The sequence below is a fragment of the Phyllostomus discolor genome, chromosome 6 (assembly GCF_004126475.2).
Source record: "Phyllostomus discolor isolate MPI-MPIP mPhyDis1 chromosome 6, mPhyDis1.pri.v3, whole genome shotgun sequence".
In the NCBI taxonomy this organism is placed as follows: Eukaryota; Metazoa; Chordata; class Mammalia; order Chiroptera; family Phyllostomidae; genus Phyllostomus; species Phyllostomus discolor.
Genome location: NC_040908.2, coordinates 161288861 through 161313001, shown reverse-complemented (window position 1 = coordinate 161313001; position 24141 = coordinate 161288861). Strand labels below are relative to the sequence as shown.

At 52.4% G+C, this 24141-nt stretch overlaps 1 protein-coding gene across 2 annotated transcripts in view; it reads right to left on the bottom strand.

Annotated features, from left to right (window-relative positions):
• Positions 1–1935: 1935 nt before the first annotated feature.
• The window catches only part of DTX4 (deltex E3 ubiquitin ligase 4), a 31333-nt gene continuing 9127 nt past the window's right edge, over positions 1936–24141 (bottom strand). For both annotated transcript variants that reach the window (XM_028517634.2, XM_036029497.1), the window contains exons 2-9: positions 22717–23440; positions 16549–16610; positions 16029–16190; positions 14111–14172; positions 13033–13185; positions 10653–10814; positions 6573–6662; positions 1936–5332 (exon numbers count right to left, since the gene is read on the bottom strand). In XM_028517634.2, the coding sequence (XP_028373435.1) occupies positions 5099–5332; positions 6573–6662; positions 10653–10814; positions 13033–13185; positions 14111–14172; positions 16029–16190; positions 16549–16610; positions 22717–23440 (1649 nt within the window). In that variant the 3' untranslated portion in view covers positions 1936–5098. The remainder of the gene's footprint in view (positions 5333–6572; positions 6663–10652; positions 10815–13032; positions 13186–14110; positions 14173–16028; positions 16191–16548; positions 16611–22716; positions 23441–24141) is intronic.

The following is a 24141-nucleotide window of genomic DNA, read 5'->3' as shown; positions in this document are numbered from 1 at the left end:
GTTGATGGCCTGTGTCATTTCCTCTGGGTCGTCTCAACATCCTCTGAACAAAAAATGTTGTTTACACCAAGCCCATGCTTTCCAACTTCCCCACAATTTAAGACTCACTTAGACAGACCACCCTTGGAATTTGGCCTAATTCATCAAGTTCTCAGAAACTATTTTACCTTATGAAGTTCTATTAGGATGTCAAGGGAGAAAGGGTAATTTGTAGAGAAGCAGTGAGTGAGGAAAGGGTAAAAAGTGTAGAAGAGTTTGGTGCTCAGGGGAAATTGGAATTCCTGCCTATGACCAGCTACCTGGCTTCTTTCTCTTAGCTCGTCATAAACAGGGCACAAACACCGAAACAAATCAGTGCATTGATTTGAACAGATCAAGCGTTGCAGTTTCCTGGTCTAAGTTACCAAAGTAGAACCCCTTTCTTTTCCATGAATGGACCTTACCCTTCCTGACTCCCCTGCCCCGCCCCACATTCCAACAAGAAGTCCACATTTTTTCTGGGGGTGGGACACAAGGAATGAAGCAGGAAGTCGAAGTAAGCCCACACCTAAGTCTTATGTTCTCCTGAAAACCAAGGAGCATAGACGCCAACCATGCACCTCACCTTTACTTTTTCTCCAACAGAAAGGGGGCAGGCATAATCAGATCCATGCTCTTCAAGGAAACAAAAGTGGCGTCAGTTGACTTCCCGCAGGGAGCTGACAAAAGACATGACTGTCACCTGGCCCTGGGAGCCCTTGCCCAGTGTTAATACCAAGCTCACCCAGTTGTGATGACCAGGGTGAATCTGTTAATGTTCCTCCAAACCATTTTTAAAAGTCAGATATTTCTCACCCAGTTGAATGTCATTAGTGAGTGATGTCCTGTGAAGGACAATTTGTCCTCTCCTGGTTCACAGTCACAGTCAAGAGCTGAGGTTTACAAAAGGTCCTTCTTCTGAGGAGCGTGGAGCGCCCCAGCCTGAGGGATGATGGGAAGGGGCCCCCCTCCCCTCCTGCTGTGATGAAGAACGTGACAGACCCAGAGCCCCCCTCCCCTGACTGCCCAGCCGGGGACACTAATTTCTCCAACCCCTTCACTTAACCCTGCCTAAATGTTTCTCTAAACCTCCGGGTGTTTTGTGGGTGAGTGTCAGCCAAGCTAACCACTTTTCTGCAAATACTGACTTTCCCACGAATTCTTTGAAGATTACTGAGTCAGAGAGACAAAGTAGGGCTGCTGGTTTCTAGACTTTTCATGCACGAACTGCCCATTGAAATGAAAAAGTCCCAGACTTATATTTTGACTAACAAAGCTGTGCATTTAAAACACATACCTAAGGACTACTCTGTCCGACTGTTCACCCAGAGGAAATCGGAACATGGGGTTCATAGTGTGCAAGTCAGCACCCAGAGGGGAGAGCCCCCCAGGCCCTGCTTTCCTGGCTGGTGGGCTCAGGCTGGGGTCTGCGGGGAGGCCAGTCCGGCTTCCAAGAAAACCACACCCTATAGACTCTCTGAAATGGAGCCCCGCTTGGGGAACAAAGGAGGCTTTGCAATTATATTTTACTCTTATGGTCTCGTGAATATTGGGATGGCTAATACTAAACATTTATTTGAAAAACGACAGCTTGTAAACTATTGAAGCGTACACTCTAGGGTGGCCAGGTGGAGGGAGCTTTAAGTGAACATTCAGGGTTTTTAAGAAGGTCTTTTCCCCACAGGTTCATTTACTTACTTCCCCTGTCATGTGGTTGGTTTCCTTTAGAGAAACAAGAAGTCAAACCAGGTCCCTTGGTCAAATATGTGGGTGAAAAAGATGTGAAAAGCATAGGGAAGAGGGACTACCCCCACCCCATCTGGCAGAAGGGCTTGTGGTTGCTTACAGGCTCAGGGAGGTACCCCAATGTCTCGTGATAGGTGCCCTGACCTACAGAAAACAGAAGGTTCAACAATGTGTGGTTGGTCATTTTTCCATTTATTGTTCTGCACATACACCTCATGAGCACCAGGTGGCGATGTCCTCTCACAGAGCAACACCAAGGACTTCAAAACACACCAGTTATAAAGATTTACATCAGGACATTCACCTGTCCTCTCCCAGAAACCCACCCCCACTCAAATGCCAGTGACCACAGACAAGAAAAGGGGACAGGACCCTTTCTTGTACCGCGTGGGGCCTTCCCCCCATCTTCTCATGCACACAAACAGTGCAATACCAGGACAAGTACTTTCGACCAAGTCTAAAACCACGGAGGGAAGGGATAAAACGTGAAGTACACACAACCACATATACACAATTAATCCTTAAGGGATGAGCGTCTGACAGGGTCTGTCATCCCTGCAGACTCAGGGAGGGAGGACCCGGGCTGCTGGTGCTAAGACGAAAGGAAAGGCAGGGATGCCCCTGCGTGGACCAGGGAGCTCAGCAGGGCTTCCGGTGGGGACACCCCTGTGTCAGAGCGGTAGATGCACAGGGCCTCTGCCGGCAGGGTGGCCGCTGAACCTGAGACCGTACCTTTCCAAGGTGGCTCAAGAGAAGGAGCAAAGGAATGCCTGCCGCCTTGCCTGGCTGGCACAGTGCCAGAAAGGAAGTTCAAGATTCTTTCTGCCCAGACGTCCCACAAGAAGATGAGGATGAGGTAGCCCCTGCTGAGCATCCTCTGAGAGGAAGGGAACGGGGCACAGACACAACCGACATCCCGGGGAGAGGCTTGAAGCCATGAAGACTTGCTCCCGAAGTGGTGTTGCCCTGGCATACCGCCTGCCTGGTCCCTCTCTGGGTCCCCTCTCCCACCCATGCCTTCCTCCGCCTGCTGCAGCCAATCAGCGTCTCCCCGCTGCCCATGGCCAGTTGTCAAAGCTTGTCTTCTTCCTCCCCCGCCCCCTAGTGCACAGCTGTGTTTCTACCCACCCACCCTCCGTCTGATTCCTCACCACTGTGGGTGACACGCCCAGCAGAGACGTGACGAGGGTGAAGGCGGAGACAGTAGTGGCCTACGGTGGGGCTCGCTGCTGATCCCTGGTACACGGTAGCCTGGCAAGGGCACGGGGCGTGACAATGAACACTGCAGGGGTGTCTCTTCCATTGAGTTCGGATGTTTCTTCCACGACTGTGGCAGGAAATCAATCACTCTGTGGCGCAGTGAGCTCAGGACTGACCTCCAGGTTTGCTGGTGAGATACACGGCTGCCGTCGGATGGGAGCCACGGGCACCAAGGTGGCAGACACAATCGTTCCTGTCACAGCTCCCTCTGCTGGAGCCGGTTAATGTCCCTACGGCCATTTGGAAACCAAGGAGAGGCTCAGCACCAGCAGCATGTCCCCAAGAGCTGGGTGATGCTCACGTAAACCCACTGGTCACACGAACAGCAAAACGGCTGCGGGCCTAAGAGCGAGCAGCTCCGAAGCCGGCTCTCAGGAAACCTTGGTTTCCGGTTCTCGTTTAAGTACCATTTTTGAAGGTTCTTTTGTTTCCATTTTTCTAGCATCAAAAACCTTCCAAATATTATGAAATATATATGCATATATATACGTCAAACCCCCAAAACATGAGGTATATAATTCAAACTAGTATCCAGAGGAACTTCCCCCAAACATATAGTTCAAAGAACCCACTTTCAAAGGGGGAATTGGGTTTCCCTTCTTGATACCCCTTCTCTCCTCCCTGACCCTCGATTCATTCCTTGGCAGGAGCCAAAGGCAAGGGGAATGATGGGGAGGAGATAGGCAGGGTCTTGGGACACAACCCAGACAGATGCTGGACTAGACCATAAGGTAGTCCTAACCCTGGTGGATGAGCTGAAGAGGCTCCCTCCATGTTCTAGGTCAGTCTGTAGCAGGAGAGGGAGATGAGAGGCCCAGCACCACCCCTCGGCTTCAGTGAACAAATTTGCATCAACCGAGATCAAAGCTCTCAGAAAAACAAGGCTGGATGGAGCTTGGCTCCAATGCAGTCTTGAAAGACACAGAAAAAGGGGTCAGTCCAGCCCTCACCTTACACATCTCCCCAAACACAGTTCTGACTCGGTCAGGGTCCAAGTTTACTAAGGGAATGGTTGGCAGCGGGTGGGAGAAGCCAAGGGGCCACCCCCCGGCTCTCTGATCCTCGTCGGAACTGGGGTTCGACATCTGGCAAAACAGACTGTGAGAACATGATGGGACTCTCCACCAGCGGTGCGCACATGCACACATGTGTGCTCACACCCACACACACGCACGCACATGCACAGGAGGCACAGAGCCCAGCACAGGCTCTGTTCACAGTGACTTGATGAGACTCATGGAATCTTTGAGCTGGTCTGGGATGCGTTGGGAAGAAGGCCACGGGCTCCTCTCCCTGAGGACAGTGCAGATGCTAAGTGGGATGCCGGCTCCGGTCTGACCAGGGCGTGGCTGGAAGCATCACGGGATGCCACCCGGAGAGGAACCCCAGAGCCCATCCATCTGCGTGAGAGAAGCAAATGCCTCTGTGGGCAGGTCAACGGTGAGAGGAGGAAGCAAGGCCCGGAGAAGCCGTGGACTCTTATGAGAGCTGAGTGTGCTCCCAGAGGCCTTTGCTTCCCTGACCCTCTGGCAAGAAGTGCGTCCTCGCTCTATACCGAGGCATTGATTTCTGGTGTCACAGCAGTTTAGTGGTTCACCCCTTGGCCCCCCAACCTTGCACAGTGAGAGCTCCTCGCCTCCCGGGGAGGAGAGAAAAGCGGAAATTCCACGTTTGGAAGTGGAAGCAGCAAGAAGCCAGTGGAGGCGATGGACCTCAGGCTTCACGAGGCCAGGGCACGGAGTGACCATGCACTGCCCGTACCCTAAGTGTGCTGACCACGCCCCCACTTAAGGGGCTGAGGGGTGGTGTTCGTGCCTACCCAGCACCGAAAACTCCATAGGAACAGGCCAGGGATGGCCCTCATCCCAGGTCCCTTTTGTGATGGATGAGGTTTATGAATGATGTCCCCTTATTCAATATGGCTCCCCCCTGTTGCTGGGAGGGATGAAGGATGGAGGCAGGACGGGAGGGGAGATGAGGGAGTCGGGAGGGCAGGGAACCAACTTCTACCTCGACTCTCCCCATTTCCTGCTCTGTAGTCCCCACCTCTCCTCCCTACTAAAGCCCTTCCAGCTCAGTCCTTCTCCTGGGCAGTGCTGTCCTCAGAGATGCCCTGGGCAGCCAGTTCAGCCAGCACATTATCCAGGTAATTGGCATCTGGGTAGCCGTGGCCAGTGAGATTAGAGCCGAACTCTGTCTTGTGGTGGACCTCATTCCAGATGACGGTGTCTGACTCGCCCGTCGTGCTGGAAGTACCAATGGCGAAGATGAGGCGGCGATCCCAGGCCACCAGCAGCAGCTTCAGAACCTACGGGACAAAAGGCAGAGATCAGAGTCAGACTTCTGTGTTGGCCAGAGGCCATCCTTTGCAGGGGAGGGAGTCCTGCCAAGGGCCCCGCCTCGTCCTGCATTGCAATGCCCTAAGGGAAGGGCCAGTTTGGATGCAGAGTCAGGGACCTGCGGGTCCGTCTTGGTTCTGTCACTGTCTGACTGTGTGACCTTAGAAAAGTTATACCACCTCTCTGGGGCTTAATTTCCTTATTTACAAAATGGCAATGGTACGATCTGCCTCTAAAGGCTGTGAGTAGGTTGGCAGGTGCTGTGTGAAGAAGACTTGAATAGCAGTGCCCGGCACACACCCTTCAGCAAACGTTAGCTACCAACGTCACAGCTGTGGTCGGAAAGTTAGGACCCAGGGGTGCGAGGCACTTCTGATCTGAGATCTTCTGAAGCTGTGCCTGCCACCCACCCCCACCTGAAAGCGGTATTAATTTACCCATAGCTAATGCTGTGGACTATTTCTGCAATGGCAAGGTTGACGTGTTGTGACCCTTCAAGGCCATTTCATATGTGTTGCTCACCTGGTCCTTACAACTGCACTTTGCGTGAAGTCTGGCAGGTGCTATTGGCTCCTCACTTTTACAGGTGAGGCCCAGAGAAGTGTTAGGGCTTGCGAGAGTGTTCTAATTCAGCTAAAATGAAAAGTGCACATTTCTTTTTTTGAGCAAGACAAATATGCAATGCCCTGTCCAGCATGAAGAAGATTCCTGATAAAAATGCACTGGTTTCAAAACTGAAGGACGGCAGACACAGCGTGGGCCAGAGGTGAGGAATCATTACAGTACTGATAATAGTAATAGCAGACTTGAAAACCGTGAGCTGCCATTCCCTGCTTCAGAGCACCTGTTCAAACAAAGTAGGTTCTAAGGTTCTGAATTTCTATCAAGCTTATAGATGTTGCCACTGGTATTGGTCCCAGGACCAGCTGTTAAGCAGTAAAATTCTAAAGGAAGGATTATAAAACAAACGAATTATTGCAGGAATAGCCAGGTGAGGGGAAAAAAACACCAAAGTCTTGCCCCATCATTCTACGAAAAAAAATTTGAGTCCTATCCACCCTTATCTATGGTTGACTCAACTAGGACCTCACTTCTGTGGACATCTAGAAGGGAGAAAGACCCAGTGCTTTTTACCCTGGGCATCACAGGAAGTAAAACTGGGGCCCCTGACACAGAAGTCAATAAATAACCTGACACCCCAACTCTTACTTTTCTCCCTTTCTCGCTGTCTGGAAGGTAACAGTGTCTCGGGAAGCCACGGGCGCTGAAACTCTTCCCAGGATTCGGGTGTTCTGGCCCCTGAAAGCACAGAAAGAAAACGAAGGGCATTTTCCCACGTGTTTCTGGTGAGGGGAGGCACGCAGTGACTCATGCCAATAAAGAAGACGATAATAATGGCTGTAGAGTCTAGACAGAGAGTGGTCCCAAAAGCAGCGGGAGCAGAGCCCTCAGACCTGGGCTTATTGGACCCGAGCTGCAGCCTCCCAGCTGTGCGAGCTGCAGCCCTTGGCTTCCCACCCATCAGACAGGACGGACGTGGAATTCTCATCTTCTGAGACTATTCTGAATGTCAAGTGAGCACGGTGCCTGCTCGCATGCTGAGAGCTCACTCAGTGAATGCTGGGCCTTGCCACCATCATCCATTCTGACTATTGTGTTTTACAAGAGGCAAAATACTACCACCCTCAGAGGCAACATGACTTCCGCAGTTAATGGCTTTGCCAAAACGTAAGCCTCGGATTTCTGAGGCACACACTGGACTTTTTACCCCCGAACAGCTCAGGAGAACTCTAGGGCCTCGGAGCTCTGAGCCGTGCAAGCAGCATTGTCTGAGTGATTCCCAGGGGTTTTCTCCTCGGCCCTCATGGCTTTCTGGTTTGTCTCCCTGTTTAACAATATGGACTGGGAAATTCACGACTGAAAATCTAACAACGTGTCCACTGTTGTGGCCCAGTCCTACTACGCAGCCTCAGGCCCCTGGGTAGGGACAAAACCGAAGCAGAATTTAACCAGAAACCAGGCTTCCCAGTCAGGGTCCACAGTGGGTCCACTGGCCCCTTTGAGAAATTCATGAAAAGGGAGGGACTTCCCCCCCAGTAACACGTTTTTTTACCTAAACACAAATATTTGACTATCGTTTCAGAGCATCCCTGACCCCCTCGGAGTCTGTGAAACCTGTTTTAAAATCCTTTCTAGATAAAAGCAACATAATATTGGTCATGACACACTTGTCCTGGCACCAATAATCAGTAAATGTGTCCTGGCTGAAGAAATGAATGATTGGGTGAACCTATGCATGCATGACAAAGCTGCAAGAAAGCACAGATTTTTCATTTTCTCTTATTATAGGCAACGATTCCAAAATAATTTTTAGCTCCTGGGGTTTAGTTTTCGTTGTGGTTGTTTCTTGTTAACAGCGCGGTTTGGGGTCACCTGTGGCTTTGCAAACCGGACAGCACTGTAAGTGCGGTGGGGTCTCAGAGAAGGGAAGGGTCACTCCCCACTGAAACAGCCACAGAGACTTCTTGGCGATGCAGGACTAGCCGGTCCTGCATTTCATATTTGCATAAAATCGCTCCCCAGGCGCAACGTCCCTGTGGCCAGGGCTGTTTCTCAGCCAGGTTGCTTTACTGAAGGGCCGGTTCCCACCACCGCGCGGCCTGCTCCTCTGCTGCCTGACACAAGCCGCAGCGCGGCCGGCACAGGCACAGCCGCCGGCCTGCCTGGCGCTGACCCAGCGAGGCTGCAGGCTCCTGGCGCACTGCTCACTGCTAAGCGAAGCAGTCACGCAGTCACGACTCGGCCTCCGAGTTTCTCCCCCAGGGAACTGCTCCCTGCAGTCAAGGCCAAGCTTACAGGCCTCGACTCCTCACGGAAGCCCAAGCTTTCACGGGCTGAGAAAGGGCAATGAAATCAGGATCTTAACCCACAATTATAAAGGATACATGGACAATAACAAGGGGTGGGGGTGGAAACCGGGGAGGGAGGTGAGGATAGCTGGGGTGGTGGGGAGGAGTGGGGGGGGGGGGCAGAAAACTGTACTTGAACAAAAATAAAAAAAATAAAAATCAGGACCTTAAGCAGGGAGGCCCCCAAATAAACATTTCTTTATCGCCCTCCAACACCCTGCACTCTCTCCTCTGAGACTTTGCAGACTCCTCCTCTGAAAGTCTCTCTTCTCCATTTCTTCACGTCTTCGTTCAAGGCTCTACTAGCAACTGCCCTGCACAAGAAAGTCTCCCCCAAGCCTCCCTATCAGAGGGACACAGACCCTCCTCCTTACCCAGATGAGGAAGATACACCAATGATGACCGTGGCCAGGGACTGAGCGCCCTAGAGCTGCGCCCTGTACCACAACATGCACACAAATCCCCTGCGTGTTAGGTTCCCAGCCGCACAGGAAGGAAACCGGGTCAGGAAGGTCAGGTGGCTGTCCGAAGTCCCCAGTGCGTGAGGGTCAGCCAGGTGTTGCGAGCCTCGCACAGCTTTTGTTAGTGGTGCACACCCTCTTTCTGCTCTGGAGCTCAGTGATGCACGGTGATTTCCCCCTCCGACTGGCTGGTAAGTCCCTCCAAGAAGTACCATATTTTTTACTCACTTTTTGTTTACAGGCTATCCCATCTCCCTGTTTTATTTCTTCCACATGACTTATCACCATTTGGAAATGCCCCGTTTATTTATCTGTTTATTTTATTATCTTCCTCCTCCCACTGGAACGGGGACTTCAGAGGAGGGAGGACTGTGTCTGTTTCGCTCACCATTGTTTCTCTAGAGCCTAGAAGACGCCTTGGCCCACAGTCCACACTCAGACGTTTGTTCCACATCAACAACAACAAAAAAAAATGAAAAATTCGAGGAGGAGAGGGAGGAAAGAGAGGGTGGACTAATAAATATTTTCTAAAGAAATGAATCCAATAAGCACCCTAAAGCATTTAGAAAACACTTCCATGTGTGACGGAGGAACACATCTGTATTTCCTGCCAGGGAAATTGTTCAGTTTGTTTCTTTGACCGTCTTTCAAAGAATCAAAAGAGGAAAGAAATGCCTGCAAAAATCAGAGCCAAGGAATAGCTATCAAATTACAAATGCTAATACCATGTGACAAAGAAATTCCGCTTCCAGAAAATGATTCTATAGACACACTCACATGCATACAAGGTTATTCATTATGGCATTATTTGTTGTAGCAAAAGATTGGACACAATCCATATGTCCATCAAACGGAGGCTGTTGAATATGAATTACGGTAGCTTTGCACAATGGATTATCGCACAGAGCCGAGAAGGAATGGGGAAGCTCTCTCTATGCAAACATGAAGAGATATACAGACTATATTGTTAATTGAAAAATGCAGAGTGCAGAACAATATGTCTAGTACGTCACACTTTGTGTAAAAACGGGAGGAGTGGATGCAGTCTCTGCTGCCTGTGGGCAAAGAACCCGAGAAGGAGACAAAAGAAAGTAAGAACAATGGCGGAGGGTGGGGCTGGTTCCGGCTTCATAGATGGGGGACAAGAGTGGGAAGGGGACTTTTCAGAATACAACATGGTCGCAGTCAGCTTGGGCTGCGCTAACAAAATACCACAAGCTGGGTGGCTTTTAAATGGCAGAAGTTCATTTCTCATAGCGCTGGAGGCTGGGAAGTCCCAAGGCCAAGGTGCTGGCAGATTCAGCATCTGGTGAGGCTCCAACACATAACTTCTGTGGTTTCACAAGCTCCTTGCTGGAGAAGAATTTGCTCCTGGATGAATCGCACCTGGAGTCTCCCCCACATCTGGTTTAAGTGCTATTCAGTGGAGACCTTGCACTTAGACTTTAAAGTTGATGTTGCAATAAGTTAAGACTTTTGAGCTTGTTGGGATAGAAAATAAATGTATTCAAGAAGGACATGAATTTTGAGAGGGCAGGGGTGGAATGCTATAAACTGAAAGTTTGTGTCCCCCCCAGAACTGATAGGTTGAAACCTAATCCCCAACATAATGGTATTAGGAGGTGGGGGGTCTTTGGTAGGTGATTAGGTCAGGAGAGCAAAGCCCTCATGAACAGGATTAGTGCCTGTATTAGAGGGACCATCTCCCCTTCAACCCGCGGAGGACACAGCAAGAAGACAGCCCTCAGCCGACACTGAATCTGCCGGCACCTTATCTTGGACCTCCCAGCTGTTAAACTTATGTTGTTTAAAAGTTACCCAGTCTCTGGTACTTTGCTACGGCAGCCTGAGTGGACTCGGACAAACATTTACGTGCAAACATTGAAAACAACAGCAGTCAAGGGCTGCGGCGGGCTCACCTGGATGCCGGGAGGGATGCTGTAGATGATCCGGATGGTTTTGCAGTCTGGGTGGCCAGGCAGGGAATGGGGGATGAGGTGGTACTCCATCTTCCCCGGAGGCTGGGTGCCTGTTTTCACCCCGTAAATGGTTTTACAGGTTGGACACTGCAAACTGCCATCCTGAGGGGATAAGACCAGAACAACCAGCTAGGGAAACAGTTTCAGTAATAACCTCCGGAACCAACTCCAAAAGGTACCAGAGATAAAGGGCCTGGGGGACAAAAGGCACCCAAACGAGTAACAGACCTTGGTTGTCCCCCTCCCCTGCTTGGGCTACCAAGGCCACTTCTGCTTTCTCCAATGTGACAGGAGGTACATTCCACCAACAGCCCCTTACTCCAAACTCTCAGGGGCTTGTAAGAGAGAACCTGTGCTGGAGGAGGAGACCTGGCTTTGCACGGCACCTCAGGGCTCTGTTGGGGGAGGGCTGGGGGGACTCTGGCTGCTGCAGTGCTGTAAGGGGTCACTGTTTCACAGCAGGGCCTGGGGAGTTGTCACCTGGAGGGGAGGGACAAGAGCCTGGACAGTGAATTCTATTCCCAGGCTCCCAAGGAGAGAGGGAAGGAGGGGAAGGAAGGCGTGAGTGTGCAGGGAGCAACTCGTGTAAAAAATGCTGTCGCACAGCTGGGACTGAAGCTCTTCAGGACACCCGCATCCATCTCCTCGGGAAGGATGGCAGGGATCCTCCACGGAGCTATTTAGGGACGTTTCAGTTCGAGCTGCACTCATTTAAAGGCATAGCTTGTGTTCAGAGCAACGACTGCCTGTGATCAAGGAACGGGAACCCGAAGACTTGGGGTCAGGAAGCCAGGCCCCACTCTCTGCTCTGGCCTTACCGCGCTTCCTGACCTTGGGTGACTCACTCCATTTCTCTCTGGGCCCTTTTCTTTCCTCTTTTGTGTAAAGAAAATGAAAAAAACAAAACATGCCTCCAAGTATTAGTGCCAAAGAGAATAAAAGATAGTGTCTAACGAAACATTTTAAAAGCACCATGGAAATAAATGCAAAAAGGTAGAAGTTATTCTTGAATACAGTCATTGAAAAGGGGATGAATATGTTACGAAATGCCTTTGAAGCCAAAACAACCCCTGAAAGTGCAAAGTCCCAATGGAACCTTTTACTTAGGGTCAGGAAGGTGAGCACGGGGTCCAGGTGGGCCACATCCATCAATGATTGAATGTGCACTCCCCAGGACACTCAGAAAGGCCCCCAGCACTTTTGGAAACTCAATCATAAGGATACATAAAGATGAAGGGAAAAAACTATAGTCATGACTAACATAAAGGAGATACCAACTTAACTCATAGTAGTGAAACACCCTATCAAGTAGGTATTGTTTTATCTCCATCTTCCAGATGGAAAATGAAATCTTGGAGTTGAAAATCTTGCCCGAGGTCATTTGGCTACAAGGCCAGGGTTCAATCTCGGGTCAGCTGCCTCTCTTGCCTCCACTCTTTCCCACAACAAGGGAGCCACACAGCAGCCCCCCGAAAGCCAGACATTTATTTTGGATGAGTAAGAGGTTGAAGATCAGAGAAATCTCAGACTCTGATGCAATCCAAGCTAGGCCTGGAGAAATGTGTAGGGTTCAAATTCACGGAGATGAGGGAGTGGAGGTTATTGCAGGCATAGGAAAGAATATTAGAAAAGTCAGGACTCAGAAAAAGCTGGGGCATTGGAAGGACAGAGCTGTCATCCAGGGACATCCCCAGAGTCCCAGAAACCAGCTCTAACCGGGGAACACCGCACCACAGTCTGTCATGAGCAAGATGAACATCACAGCTTCCCCGCCTCCAGCGGGGGCTTCTTAAGGGATTGCCAAGTAGACCTCAGCAACAGTCCCTAATGCCGTCAAAGGGGCAATCAAGGGTGTTTTGAAAATATCCAAAGAAAATGAATTATAACCAGAAGAAGGACGGATGATTGGGAAACCCATCTCTGCCCATGTGAGTGAACGCCCACCATCGGCCCAGTGTTGTGATGAGAGTTTCCGTCTCCCTCATGGATGGGGGCCCACTTCACCCAGCCACAGGCCATGACAATGAACCACTATTCTCACAGACCTCAGGGGCAGAAGTCTGCACCTCTCCGACCACCGTGCCTCATGTCGAGATCAGGGGGATTGGGTAGCAGAGCCCGAAGGAAAGATAAAGACAGGTTTTCCCACATTATAATTTTGTGGAGGATGGATCCTGCTCAGAACAGCCAAAATGGCCACTCCTGCTGCCCTGGGACACCTTTAAGACTCCCCACGCCCCCCGGGGCAAAACACCAACAGGGCCTTCCCACTCTTGCTCCTCCAGGGCCCAGGGCAGCAGCCCCACAGGCTGGCACTCACCTTGTTGCCGTTGTTGTACATGGCAACCAGGCAGTAGATGTGGAAGATGTGGCCGCACCTGGACAGCTTTCCCACCAGGTCAGGCTTGACGGTCGGCTGCGGGCCCTTGTAGCCCGAGGGGGCCGTGAGGCGCTCCATACAGATGGTGCAGTCCTGGGGGGCAGGGGACAACGCCGAGAGGCCGTCAAGCCTCCTGCAGCCTGGGAGGCTGCAGCGTCCCCACGCTGGTCCCCGAACGCTCAGAGGTCAGGCGAGCTGTCACTGCCCCTCTTCTAGGAAGCCCACAAACTAGGGTAGCCATGCCTTTGGGAATCTAAGTATAGTTGGGCCTTTGGGAATCGGAGTATATTTGTGCCTTGCTTTACACAACAGAAAAATTCCTGAAATAACTGCGGGTGTCAGTACACGTTAACTTGGGCTGGCCACCAAAATGACAATCTCCTTGAGGGCTGTGACGATGCAGCGTCCTTCCCGGGCGTCCTTGAGTGGCTTGTGAAGGAAACAAATGCTTGCTGACAGCCCCATGGATGAGCTTTATTTAAGCTGACTCTTTAGAAGAACTATAATTCTAGTACACCAGAGGGACGGCTGTTTAAATAAATCTACAACAGGATTGCTCAACCTTGGCACTATTGACGAGAGGAGCTGGATAACTCTCTGCCGCAGGGGCTGTCCTGGGCATTGGAGGGTGTTTAACGGCACCCCTGGCCTCTACCCGCTGGACGCCAGTAGCACCTCCTCCCCTCCTCACCCAAATTGTGCAAAACTGCCTCTGGCTGAGAACCACTGATCTTCATCCAGCTCATTTTCAAGTCAATTCCCACTGCTTATCATTCTGTGTTTCTTAAATTCAGACTGTCACGTTAAGGTGGTTTAGAATCGATCAGCTCTTCGCTGTATGGAGAGGCGAGAGAGTTTAAGCGGCCTCTTGTGACCACCAGCCTTGGACCCCAGGTGCGCGGCGTCCCTTCCGACCAGCTCTGTACCTGTCAGGACTTAGCAGCTCTTGCCGCATAGGCAGCAGGAAGGCTGGTGGCCAATGGAGAAGGTGAGCCCTGCCTCGTGTCCCTGCACTCACCTCATCTGGTGGGTGCCGGACCTTCTGCAGGTACTTCTTGAGCACTTCTTCTGGGGTTTTACCTGTGGGGACAGGGTGATCAGAGTGCCACCGAGACTGGGACAAGGGCTCAAACAGCCTTGCCAAGCGGGGCACACCAGAGAGGAGCGTTATCAACAAGGCTAAAGGCAAGAAAGGGAAGGAATTCATTGTGCAATGGGTACAAGACTTTGAAAGGGACTCAGGGGTAGAAGAGGCAGAGAGGTGGTCTGAGGAGGTAGGAGGTGGTTCTGCCTCCCTTTACCTCCTGCGTCACTTCCCTGACGCCCCCCTGGCTAGTCACAACAAAGCCACTTTTTACAGAGAAAGACTGAGTGGGTTTCTCTCCCATAAAATCAAAAAGCCTGGGCCTGCCCAAACAAGGCGATAAGATAGCAGAAATAAAAGCACTCTGTGCACTGTTACAAGATAAAATAAGAATAAAAATAAAAAATGCCAGGGAGGCTTATCACATTTATTTTACAATGTGCCAAGCACTGTCTCCATCTATACTGTGGCGTCAAACTGGTATTATTTTCGTGGGAAGCCGGGAAGTTATGACCGTGGCTCTGAGAGGTCTTCCCTGGTGGTCGGCAGCATGGTCACTACTGGCAGACGTAGCTCCTCAGCAGGGAAAGGCTGACGGGAAGCATCCTGACAGGTGCGATGATTCTGGAATTTGTGGGGGATTGGACCCCTGGCAAGCAGCCCAGCCTGAAGGCAGGGAAATGAGACCATACAGCCTCACAAGGAGGCAGAGAAGGAAAGAAGGGCCAGTGTCTCTCCTCAGGCGACGCTCTTAACTTTTCTAAGCTTCCGTTTCTCACTTATTAGAGGAGGAAGAGCCAATAGCACCTACTCAAGAGTCGTTTTGATAATTAAATGAGCTAATGGACGTACAGCCCTTTTAGCACACTGCCAGCTAAGGATCCCATATGGGCTATTAATAATAACAGGAAGAGCGGGAAAGTGCAAAATCCTGTCACTTCCTATCAGATAATGAGCAAAGGCAATTGAGTTCATCCAAGCAGAGATTCTAATAGACTGGAAAAGTAGGACAGGGGTTTGAGGAAGTGCATCAGGCAACAGCCCAGCGCTGGATGCCGGCCCTTCCTTCCCACTGTCCTGCTTCTCTTATAAGAATTAAGCTTCCACTAACGGCCAGCCTGTGACTCGCCAGGCCCTGGGCTCGGTGCAGTGCACGTGCGGTCAAACTGAAACTAAATCATGTGTTTGCAAGGTGGGGACTTAAGGGTGACAGTCCACACATTTGGCCACCAATACCAGGAACAAGAAAGACCAGCCACGGGGCTGAGGCAGGGCCCCTTGGCACCAGGGCTGGCGCAGAGCCGTGTGGGATCGTGTGTAGGTAGGAAGGAGCTCCTGACGAGGGTTCAAGTAGCCAGAGCATCTGGAGGCTCGAGCAGGACACAAAACCGTGGCCACTTCCCAACCGTCACACATGCATTCTGGGGCGTACCTGCTGGACACTGGCTGTGACTGTTTTCACCCCAAGATAAAGGTGAGAAAAGAGGGGTCCTCTGAGGTCATGACTTGCAAGTGACAAAGTTGGGGTTTGGATTCAGCCTGTTTTGGTTCCACTGCCAAGGTGATCTTTCTCGCTAACATACTTTATCAGTGTCACACATCACATTTCTCTGTGTTTCTATGACTCTGCCCTGCATCGTCATATTTCTTAAGGTGTCTCCATCCGATCCACACACAGTCTAGTGTGGTATCATCATCAGAACAGGTAAGAGTCTGGCCTGCTTAGCCGAGGCAGAAGCTAAGGCACAGAGTGGGTAAGCCATGGGGGTGACCCTCAGCGGTGGAGGCAGAGCCAGGGCTGGGAGCCAAGGTTGTGGCTGCCAGTCCCCCCGGAAGATAAGGAGGCCGGTACCTTTCCTGGCTTGCTTTTTGGTGGTCTTGCGGCTCGTGTTGGAAACCCCTGGGATGGATTTTATTTCGCTCTTGCTGACGGGGGGCGGGTGGAGGACCAGCTTCGGGGGCCTGGTGAGACACACAGGCAGCCCTGCCGCGCTCATGAGGATCCCTGTGATGCCTGGAAGGGAAGAGCACGAGTCAGGAAGGACTGCGGAGTCAGCCCCAACACCCCCTCCACTCCTGCCTCTCCATTAACCTCCTCTCCTCCTCGCTCCAGAGTTCTCATAACATACAGATTCTCCACGTACTCTCTGCTTTCCCCAGAAACCGACTTTCATTGGTTCACCTTCAACATCATGCTTTGTTTTCAGCAGCCAGTTCTCCCTAAGCTCTTCCTGCCCATCGGACCCAACGCCTAACATCCCTGTTTGTTTGAATTAACATCCGAATTTTCTCTCTTGTACCCATGCTCACTACCTGTTTCATTGTTTTCATTTTTCTACCTTTTCACAAGACCAGCCCAGGGTCCCTCTTACCTGCGAGGGCGGGATTGACAGGACTGGACCCATTTAGGTTCTTCACTGGCACCGTGGGGACCCTGTGGAAGGAGAGAGCAGATGCATTATGGGTTGGACAAGTGGGACAAAACGAGCCAGCGTTGAGATCCCAGAATTTCACCCACTGACATATTGCCCTTTCTTGCAGGAACTAATCAACCCTACTCAAGATGCAGCAAGTGCTAAGCACCCCAGCTGGAGGTGAGGCCTTAAAAACTAAGTCAAGCCATGTCATTTCTCCACTCAAACCTCAGAACTCAGGATGACCCCTTGGTTCACTCAAAGTTCACGGCCTGCATGTTCTGCCCATCCTGCCCACCCAGTCCTCCTCTCTCTCAGTTCTCCCTCATATCGCTCGCCTCTTTGCTCTAGCTGTTCCTCCTACATGGCTGGCATAGCCTGACTCAGAGCCTTTGCGTATGCTGTTCCCTCTGCCTGAAATGCTATTCCACCAGATATATTCCCAGCTCCCTCCTACAACTCAACTCCTTCACTCTTGGCTCACATCTTGCCTTCCTGGAGAGGTTCCTGAGACCATTTTATTTAATACTGTCACCCACTCATCCATCCTACCTTGAGGGCCCTAAACCCTCTTATGCGGCTGTACGTTCTTCCCTATAGAACTTACAATCTTTTAAAATAAGTTGTTGCTTATTATCTCCCCTTCTAGAAGCTAAGCTCTATAAGGGCAAATTTCTTTGTTCATTTTGTTCAGCAGCCTAACACTAGTAGGCATTCCTCCATTCATTCTGAAGGAATGAAAATATAAAGAAACACATTGGAACCTGGGTGGACATCAGAGCCACCTAAGAGGCTTGGAGAGAGCCAGAGCCCGAGGCTTGGTTTGGGGCGCAAGAGCTTGCATGTTTATGTGCTTCTGTGGAGAGGATGCAGATGCAGCCAATCCCCCGTCCAACATTTGGAAACCACTGCTCTAACAGCTGTCGCTTCTCCTTTTCCCTGAGAAATACAAATATCAGGCAAAGCCTCCTCCTCTCTCCGTCCCTCTCCCAGCAACTCAAGCCAAGCTGGAGAGGAGACAGCGCAGCTGCCTGGGAAAGACGAGGCCTCCCACGGCGCCAACTCCTGGAAAAATAGGGGACATGTGGGACTGGGTCTTGCGCCACCTCCCTCCTAATCCCCCCCACTCAGGCTTCCACAGCTGGGCTTAGAGGGCGACGTGGGCTTGGAGGGGCCAGTGGACTGGGTCGCAGAGGACTCCAGGAGCCAGGCAGCCTGAGAAGATGGCAATTCTGTGATGTGGGTCGGGGGGTGCCGGGAAAACAGGAGGAGGGAGAAAGAGCATGTTGGCGTGTTTGCTTATGTTGCTTCTTATTTGTTTATTTGTCATGAACAAGAGAGCCCGTGAGCTCTCACCCGTGTGTTATAATGTTCCACATGCACAGGCAGAGAGAGCCCACCTCGCACGAGGCACGTCCTCACTGCTCACAGTATAGACAGCATCCAGTCCTTCCAGCAACCTGTGTGGGAGGTGTTAGTATTGTCAACCTTATTTTAACAGGCCGGGAAGCTGAGACACAGAGAGGTTAAACAAACTCGATAAAGATCACGCAGCTAAGGATCTGAATGCAGGAATACCCAGCTTTAGTCGCTCACGACATTCTTATGTCTATTTCATCCCATCGCCCCACGCCGCAGACAGAGAGCATGAAGCTCAGAGAGGGAGGGAGTAAGCCCACACCTAAGAGGCAGCAGGGCCGGGATGGACCTCAAGGTTGAGCAGTGGGTCTGCCTGTCCCAACTGCCCAGGGTGATTCCCCTGCTATGCTGAGTCCTCCACGGCATCTGTGTCTCCGCAGGGACCTTGTGCACCCGGGTTGTGAGAAGGATGTGGAAATAACAGATGTGGAAGTGTTTGTGTCTCAGCAGGCCACCAAAGGCTACTTTTCCTCGGAAACTGTCCACAGGAGAAATCAAACTCAGATGAGGGGAGGGGAATTCAAAACAAGGAAAGTAGGCCAAAAAACAAAATAAAGAGGCTCAGACTAGATTCTGGACCCTGTGACCTGCCCCAAGGGGCCAGGCATAGTATGGTGGATGGGGAGTCAGGAAATCCTGCCACTAACGCCTCCCAAAGCCTGTTAACTTTTCTGAGCCTCAATTTCCTTATCCGTGAACCTGCCAGGGTCTGGGGTTAGAAGATGTCAGGGAGACTCCTTGACAGTTTTCCACCCCAGTCCCCAAGATTGGGTGGCAGCCTGAGTCCTCTACCTGCAGCTGAGTTGCCTCCTTCCCCCGGCTGCATCTGGAGAGGCTGGGGATGCAAGCCTGAACTCCTGTGCCTGTCCCCAGCTCCCCACCAGGGGGCAGCGCACCACCCAGCCACCCCCCCTTCCCGCACCTGCCTGACCCCCTCACCACTCCAAGGCCCCCACTCTCGCTGATGAATAGCTGTGATCTGGGTGACAAAAGCTACCTTTGTTCCCACAAACTGGACTGGCAGGTTTCCACACCCAATCTGCTTAACCAGGAAATACTCCAACCAGCAGAGCACACCCCTCCAGGCAGCCCAAGAACTGGGGGTGGGGGGGATAAGGTCTGAAGAGAGGGAGGGTCTGCACTTGGGGCCAGGGACCCCTGTAATACTGTGGGAGAGGTGGGTGTCCCTGCTATGCCAGGAAAGGGACAGCGTGGCAGAAGGGCTTGTCACTAGGCTCTGGGTGGCACTGGGGCTTGGGGAGGAAGGGGATATTTATTTATGAAATACAGAAGGGTATAGAGGAAGGAGCCCTTCCCCCCAGGGGGCCAGGAAGTCCGCCTTCCAGTCCAGCTGCACAGTGGCATGTGCCTTTGAGAGGGCCACACAGCCTCTCTGCCCTTGTCCACCACACCTGAGTAAACAGGGCCCCCTACCTCTCTGTCCCGCGGGGTCCCTGTAAGGATAAGGGATCTTGAGAAAATACTTTGTAAAGAGCCAAGCCCTATGCAAATTCGGGTGATTATTTACGTCTCTGTTTCCCCACTGTAAGAAGAAGCTGGGCTTGATGCCGTCTTCTCCTGCTGTAATATTGCAGTTTTCTCAGATTCTTGAGGCTATGGAGGGTGAAGTGTCAAGCCCAGTGCTGGACAGTGCTGAGGACTGTTGAGTTTGCAACAACTGGTCACCCCTCCCCCACTGATCCCGGCAGACAAAACGAGAACCAGGAGACCGGCCCCTGTAGTCCACACCGGTCACACCCTGCTGGGGCCCCAGCTCCAGAGGCCTGAGCCCTCCTTCCAGAAACCGGCAGCCCAATGGCAGGCACGCTTCCACATCCTCCAGGCAGCTCAGTGCAGCGGCTGAAGCTGTCTGCCTGACCACTTTTTGACCAATCAGAAGACACCCTGTCTGCCCCCATTCTGTCGGGCTGACCCCAGTTATGGAGGGTGCAAGTTTTACTTTCTGTCCCTAAAATATAAAACCAAGAAAAGAGAAGAGCAAGCGAGGGGGCAGGGGAGGGCCGTCTAAGGCAGATACCAGGCTGAGAATCAGTGTTTTCCTTGGAGTCTTGGGCCAACCCAGGACGCTCGGGCAGGACAATGGTCGTGTCTCTCCAGCAACCGAGGTCTCCGCTGGAGATAGAGAAGCCTCCCATTCTGGAGCAGAGGGCCAGAGGGGCGACTCTTGCCCTCCCCTGTATAGGCGCTGTCTCCCTTCTCTTGGGAAGCCCCCTGTTTGTGTCTCTGAATAATTCACGGGGGTCTTTTGTTCCCCCCAAACCCTTCTCTCCATCCCACCTCTCCCACCCTCCCGGGTCTTCCTTTATCCGTGGGAAAGTTGCTTGAAGAGGTCACGGGCAGCCGAGAGGAGGGGGAGGGGCCGCTGGGTGACAGAAGGCCGATGGCAACACCAGACAAAGAGAATAAACACGCCAATTAAATGGCCAAGAAAGACTGGAGCAGAAGATGGGAGTGGGGGTGAGGGCAGTGGTAAGAGGTGAAAAGAAGAGGGCTGGACGATAGGGAGGGGCCTCCCTTGTCAGGAAAACAGAGCAGAGAAAAATCAACTTGTTTCTATAGCCCTTTTGAAACTGCACTGGCCGGCCCTGCAGCCTATTCTCTCGCTCCAGTTCTGCTGGCTGGCAGAGGGAAGAAAGCAGAGAGATAAAGAGCTGCCGACGCCCTCTCTGGGATTTAAAGCGATCCGGGCTTCCTTTCACTCAGTTATGGCAGGGGGTCACTTGGCACTTGTCGAGGGCGCCAGAGATGAGGTAAGGCTGCTCAGCTTGGACTTCGATTCAACAACTACGTGGCACGTATTCAATAAGTACCTGTGGCTAATGAAAGTAAATGACAATTCTACAGAATTCTTACTTATGTACCCAGCATCGTGCTGAATCTACACACCAAATATTTCATTTAATCATCAGGACAGCCCTCGAAGGGAGGTGCTATTCTTATTCCCATTTTGAAGATGAGCAAATTGAAGACAGAGGGTGCCAAACTTGCCCCCTCTCCCCATTACACAGCAAGGAACTTGGGTTCAAGTCCAGGCAGTCAGGTTCTGGAGGCTGGGTTCTCACCCACGCCAGTAATCCTGCTGAACTGTGGCAGAGGCCCCCAGGAGGCTGCTGTGTGACACTGCACAGAAATTGAGCGGAGGCACTGTTTGGGTACCCAGTCCCTTCTCCCAAATACTTCTGTGCACTTCTGTGACTCTTCGTATGAAAATCCCATGCATCTGACCAGCATTTGACCGTGTGTAAATTGCTTTTGCATAAATGAGGAGCTGGGCTTAACCAAAAAAAAAAAAAAGAGCAGTGGACTAGGAGACTAAAACTGAGTTCCAACCCCCAACCTACAACACACAAGCTGTGTGGCTTTCATTGGGGAGTTAATTCTGAGCCAAGTGCCATGCCCGACACGTACATCAGAGGGTAAGGGAAGCTGGGGAGGGCACCTGGTGAACTGTGAAGGGCTGAACTCCCTCAGTGGAGGTTTTCAGGAGGACTCCCTGGGGTACACAGGGCAAGCACGAGGATCCCCGTCACACACACTAGGAAACTGCGCCTTGCAGATTCTGTGGCTCACCCGAGCGGCAGAGACAGGAGTAAAGGCTGGGCCTCTCAGTCTATGGTGCACCCTCCTTCTTCTCTCCTCCCAGCACCGAATCTCTCTGTGCAGAGACCGTCCCCTAGACAGCCTGAATTTTACACTCAGCTGTCCACCCTAACTCTACACCACCCTACTGTCCGGGCTCCCGGGCTGCAGGCAGGGCCAGGCGCCTCTAGAGAAAGCGAGGGTTGGGTGGCTATGAGAGGCCAATCTCACAAGAAACCAGGGGCTGGCAGGCAAAGGCTGCAGGCACCCACGGACCTGGGACTCTCCCATTTTATGATCGAGCAGACCAAGATGGTCACAAAAAGCAATAATCACAGAACACACATCACATTGTTACAGGAGTAACTGAGGCCATGCAGGGAATGTGCCCAGCACATGGAAAGTACTCAGTAATGTGGACTGCTAACCTCATCTGAAGGCACTCCTCTGGGTGCCAGAGAGACCAGAGGAAAGGAGCAAACCCTTATTTGGCACCTACTGTATGCCAGGCACCGTGGTGCGTGCTGGATGGGGAGGGACACGCAGAGTCAGAAAGAGTCTGGCTGCGACACCAGACTTCCTAAAGGGTGAATCCTGGTCTGCCCTGGTGATCAGCTACGTGCCCTTGAGCCAGTGAACTTGTAGTTTCTTCCTGTGTAAAATGGGATCGAGAGGCCTCCTTCACAGAGTTGCCCTGAAGGATTGAATGAGGAGATGACGCCCCCAAACTGGACCACGGTGGGAGGACAATGCACGTTGCTGCTGTTACTAAGGGTGTGTGATCTGCTTTGGCACTCACTGTGCCCCTGACCTGCACATGACTGTCAGCATTCACCCTGCAGGAAGTTAGGGCTCTGAGGTTAGGAGGGACTGCCCATCTCAGGGCCAGAAAGAGGCAAAGTCTCAATGAGAATCTGGAGCCCAGCCCCCAAAGGCCAAAGCCTCCTCATCCACCACACCATGCTGCCTTCCACCTGCGGCCAGAGGGTAGGACAAGATGAGAGGGAGCTTAAGTCCTGGCAGCCCCTCCTCCATCTCTGACCCGATGGTCAGTCACGTGCTATGCCTGACGAGTAAAGGCTCTGAGGCAGCCATGCAAGCACCTACCCAGAGGCGATCAGCACCCGGGACTGGGCGATGGCCAGCCGCTGCAGGTTGGTCCGATTCAAGGTCGCCAGGGCCACCCTTCCGGTCTTGCCGTTGGCACCTGGGGGGCTGGTGGGAGGGCCCGCAGTGGCCCCTGCGGGCGAGCTGGAGGCCTGTCGCTGGATCGGCTGCGATGGCGCGGTCTTCACCGGGCCTCGCATGGTGCCCATGCTGTCCAGTGGCTTGGCCCCAGGTCCTGGTGGTGGGGGCAGCTTGACCGCTGCAGATGGGGGCATGTTCTTGCGGGCTGCTGGAGGCTGCAGGGGGCCAGCGCTCCCGCTCACCACGGCTGCCTTGACACTCATCACCAGGACGCACTGCGGGCAGGAACAGGGCGGGCCCGGGGGCGAAGCGGCGGATCCGGGGCTGGAGGGCCAGGACTGCGCTTTAGGCAAGGTGCCCGTGACCATGGGGTAGACGAGATCCAGACGCCGGCGCACGCGGCGCTGGCGCTGGGTCTGCCGGTTGATCTGGCCCATGGTGCTGAAGTCAATGACGTAGCTGAAGCCGATGGAAGTGAGGTCGATCCAGGGGTGCTGCTTCTCGTAGGCGTGCTGGATGGTGATGCCCACTTCCATGTCGTAGGGCGTCCAAGAGCCATTGTCGTTCTCCCACTCCCACACCACGCCCTTGCCGGGGGCCGAGGACGGGTCGTAGTAGTTTCGGCGAACTGGGCGGAGGGTCCCTGCCAGAGGGGCACAGAGGAAAGGGTCAGGGTCAGCAAAGAATGACAGTGAATTGTGTTTCATTAACAGGCAAACATTACATGAGTCTTCCGGTGTGCCGGGCATGAGGCCCCCTGGTGAGGGGTCAGCTTTGAACGAGACTCATTCTTGCCTTTCAGGAGTCTGCATCACACCGGGGTGAACACAGACGAGTGACAAGGACCACCACATGGCAGGCAGTGCCTGCTACCAGAAGGGGCACCTCCTGGCTGGGAGTGGGGACCCTTTGGCTTGCAGTCAAGTCCGTCACTTACTAACTGATAGAGACCCTTCCGCCTCCTTTTCTCCCCTTAGACAACAGGATAATAACTCCTGTGCTGAGTGACTGTGAGAATTAACTGTGGCTGCCTCTTAACAAATATGCATTTGTTTCTGCCAGGCTCTGGATTTCTCTTTCCCCTCCACACACCGTAGACACTCCTAAATATCATGTCCCTTCTTCCCTGTCCCTCCAATGCCCCGCCTCTAGCGTCATCAAGGAACAGAGCACAGGGCCATGGAACCTAGGAGGCAGAGTCTTCCGGGAAGGCTGCGCAGTGACAGCGAGTGACGACAGCGGTGACTGAGCCCCTTACTGTGAGAAGAGAAGGGAGAAGCAGGTGGAGACCACTCTCTCAAACTTCCCAGCATCGTCGTATATCAACCACGCTAATGACCACAA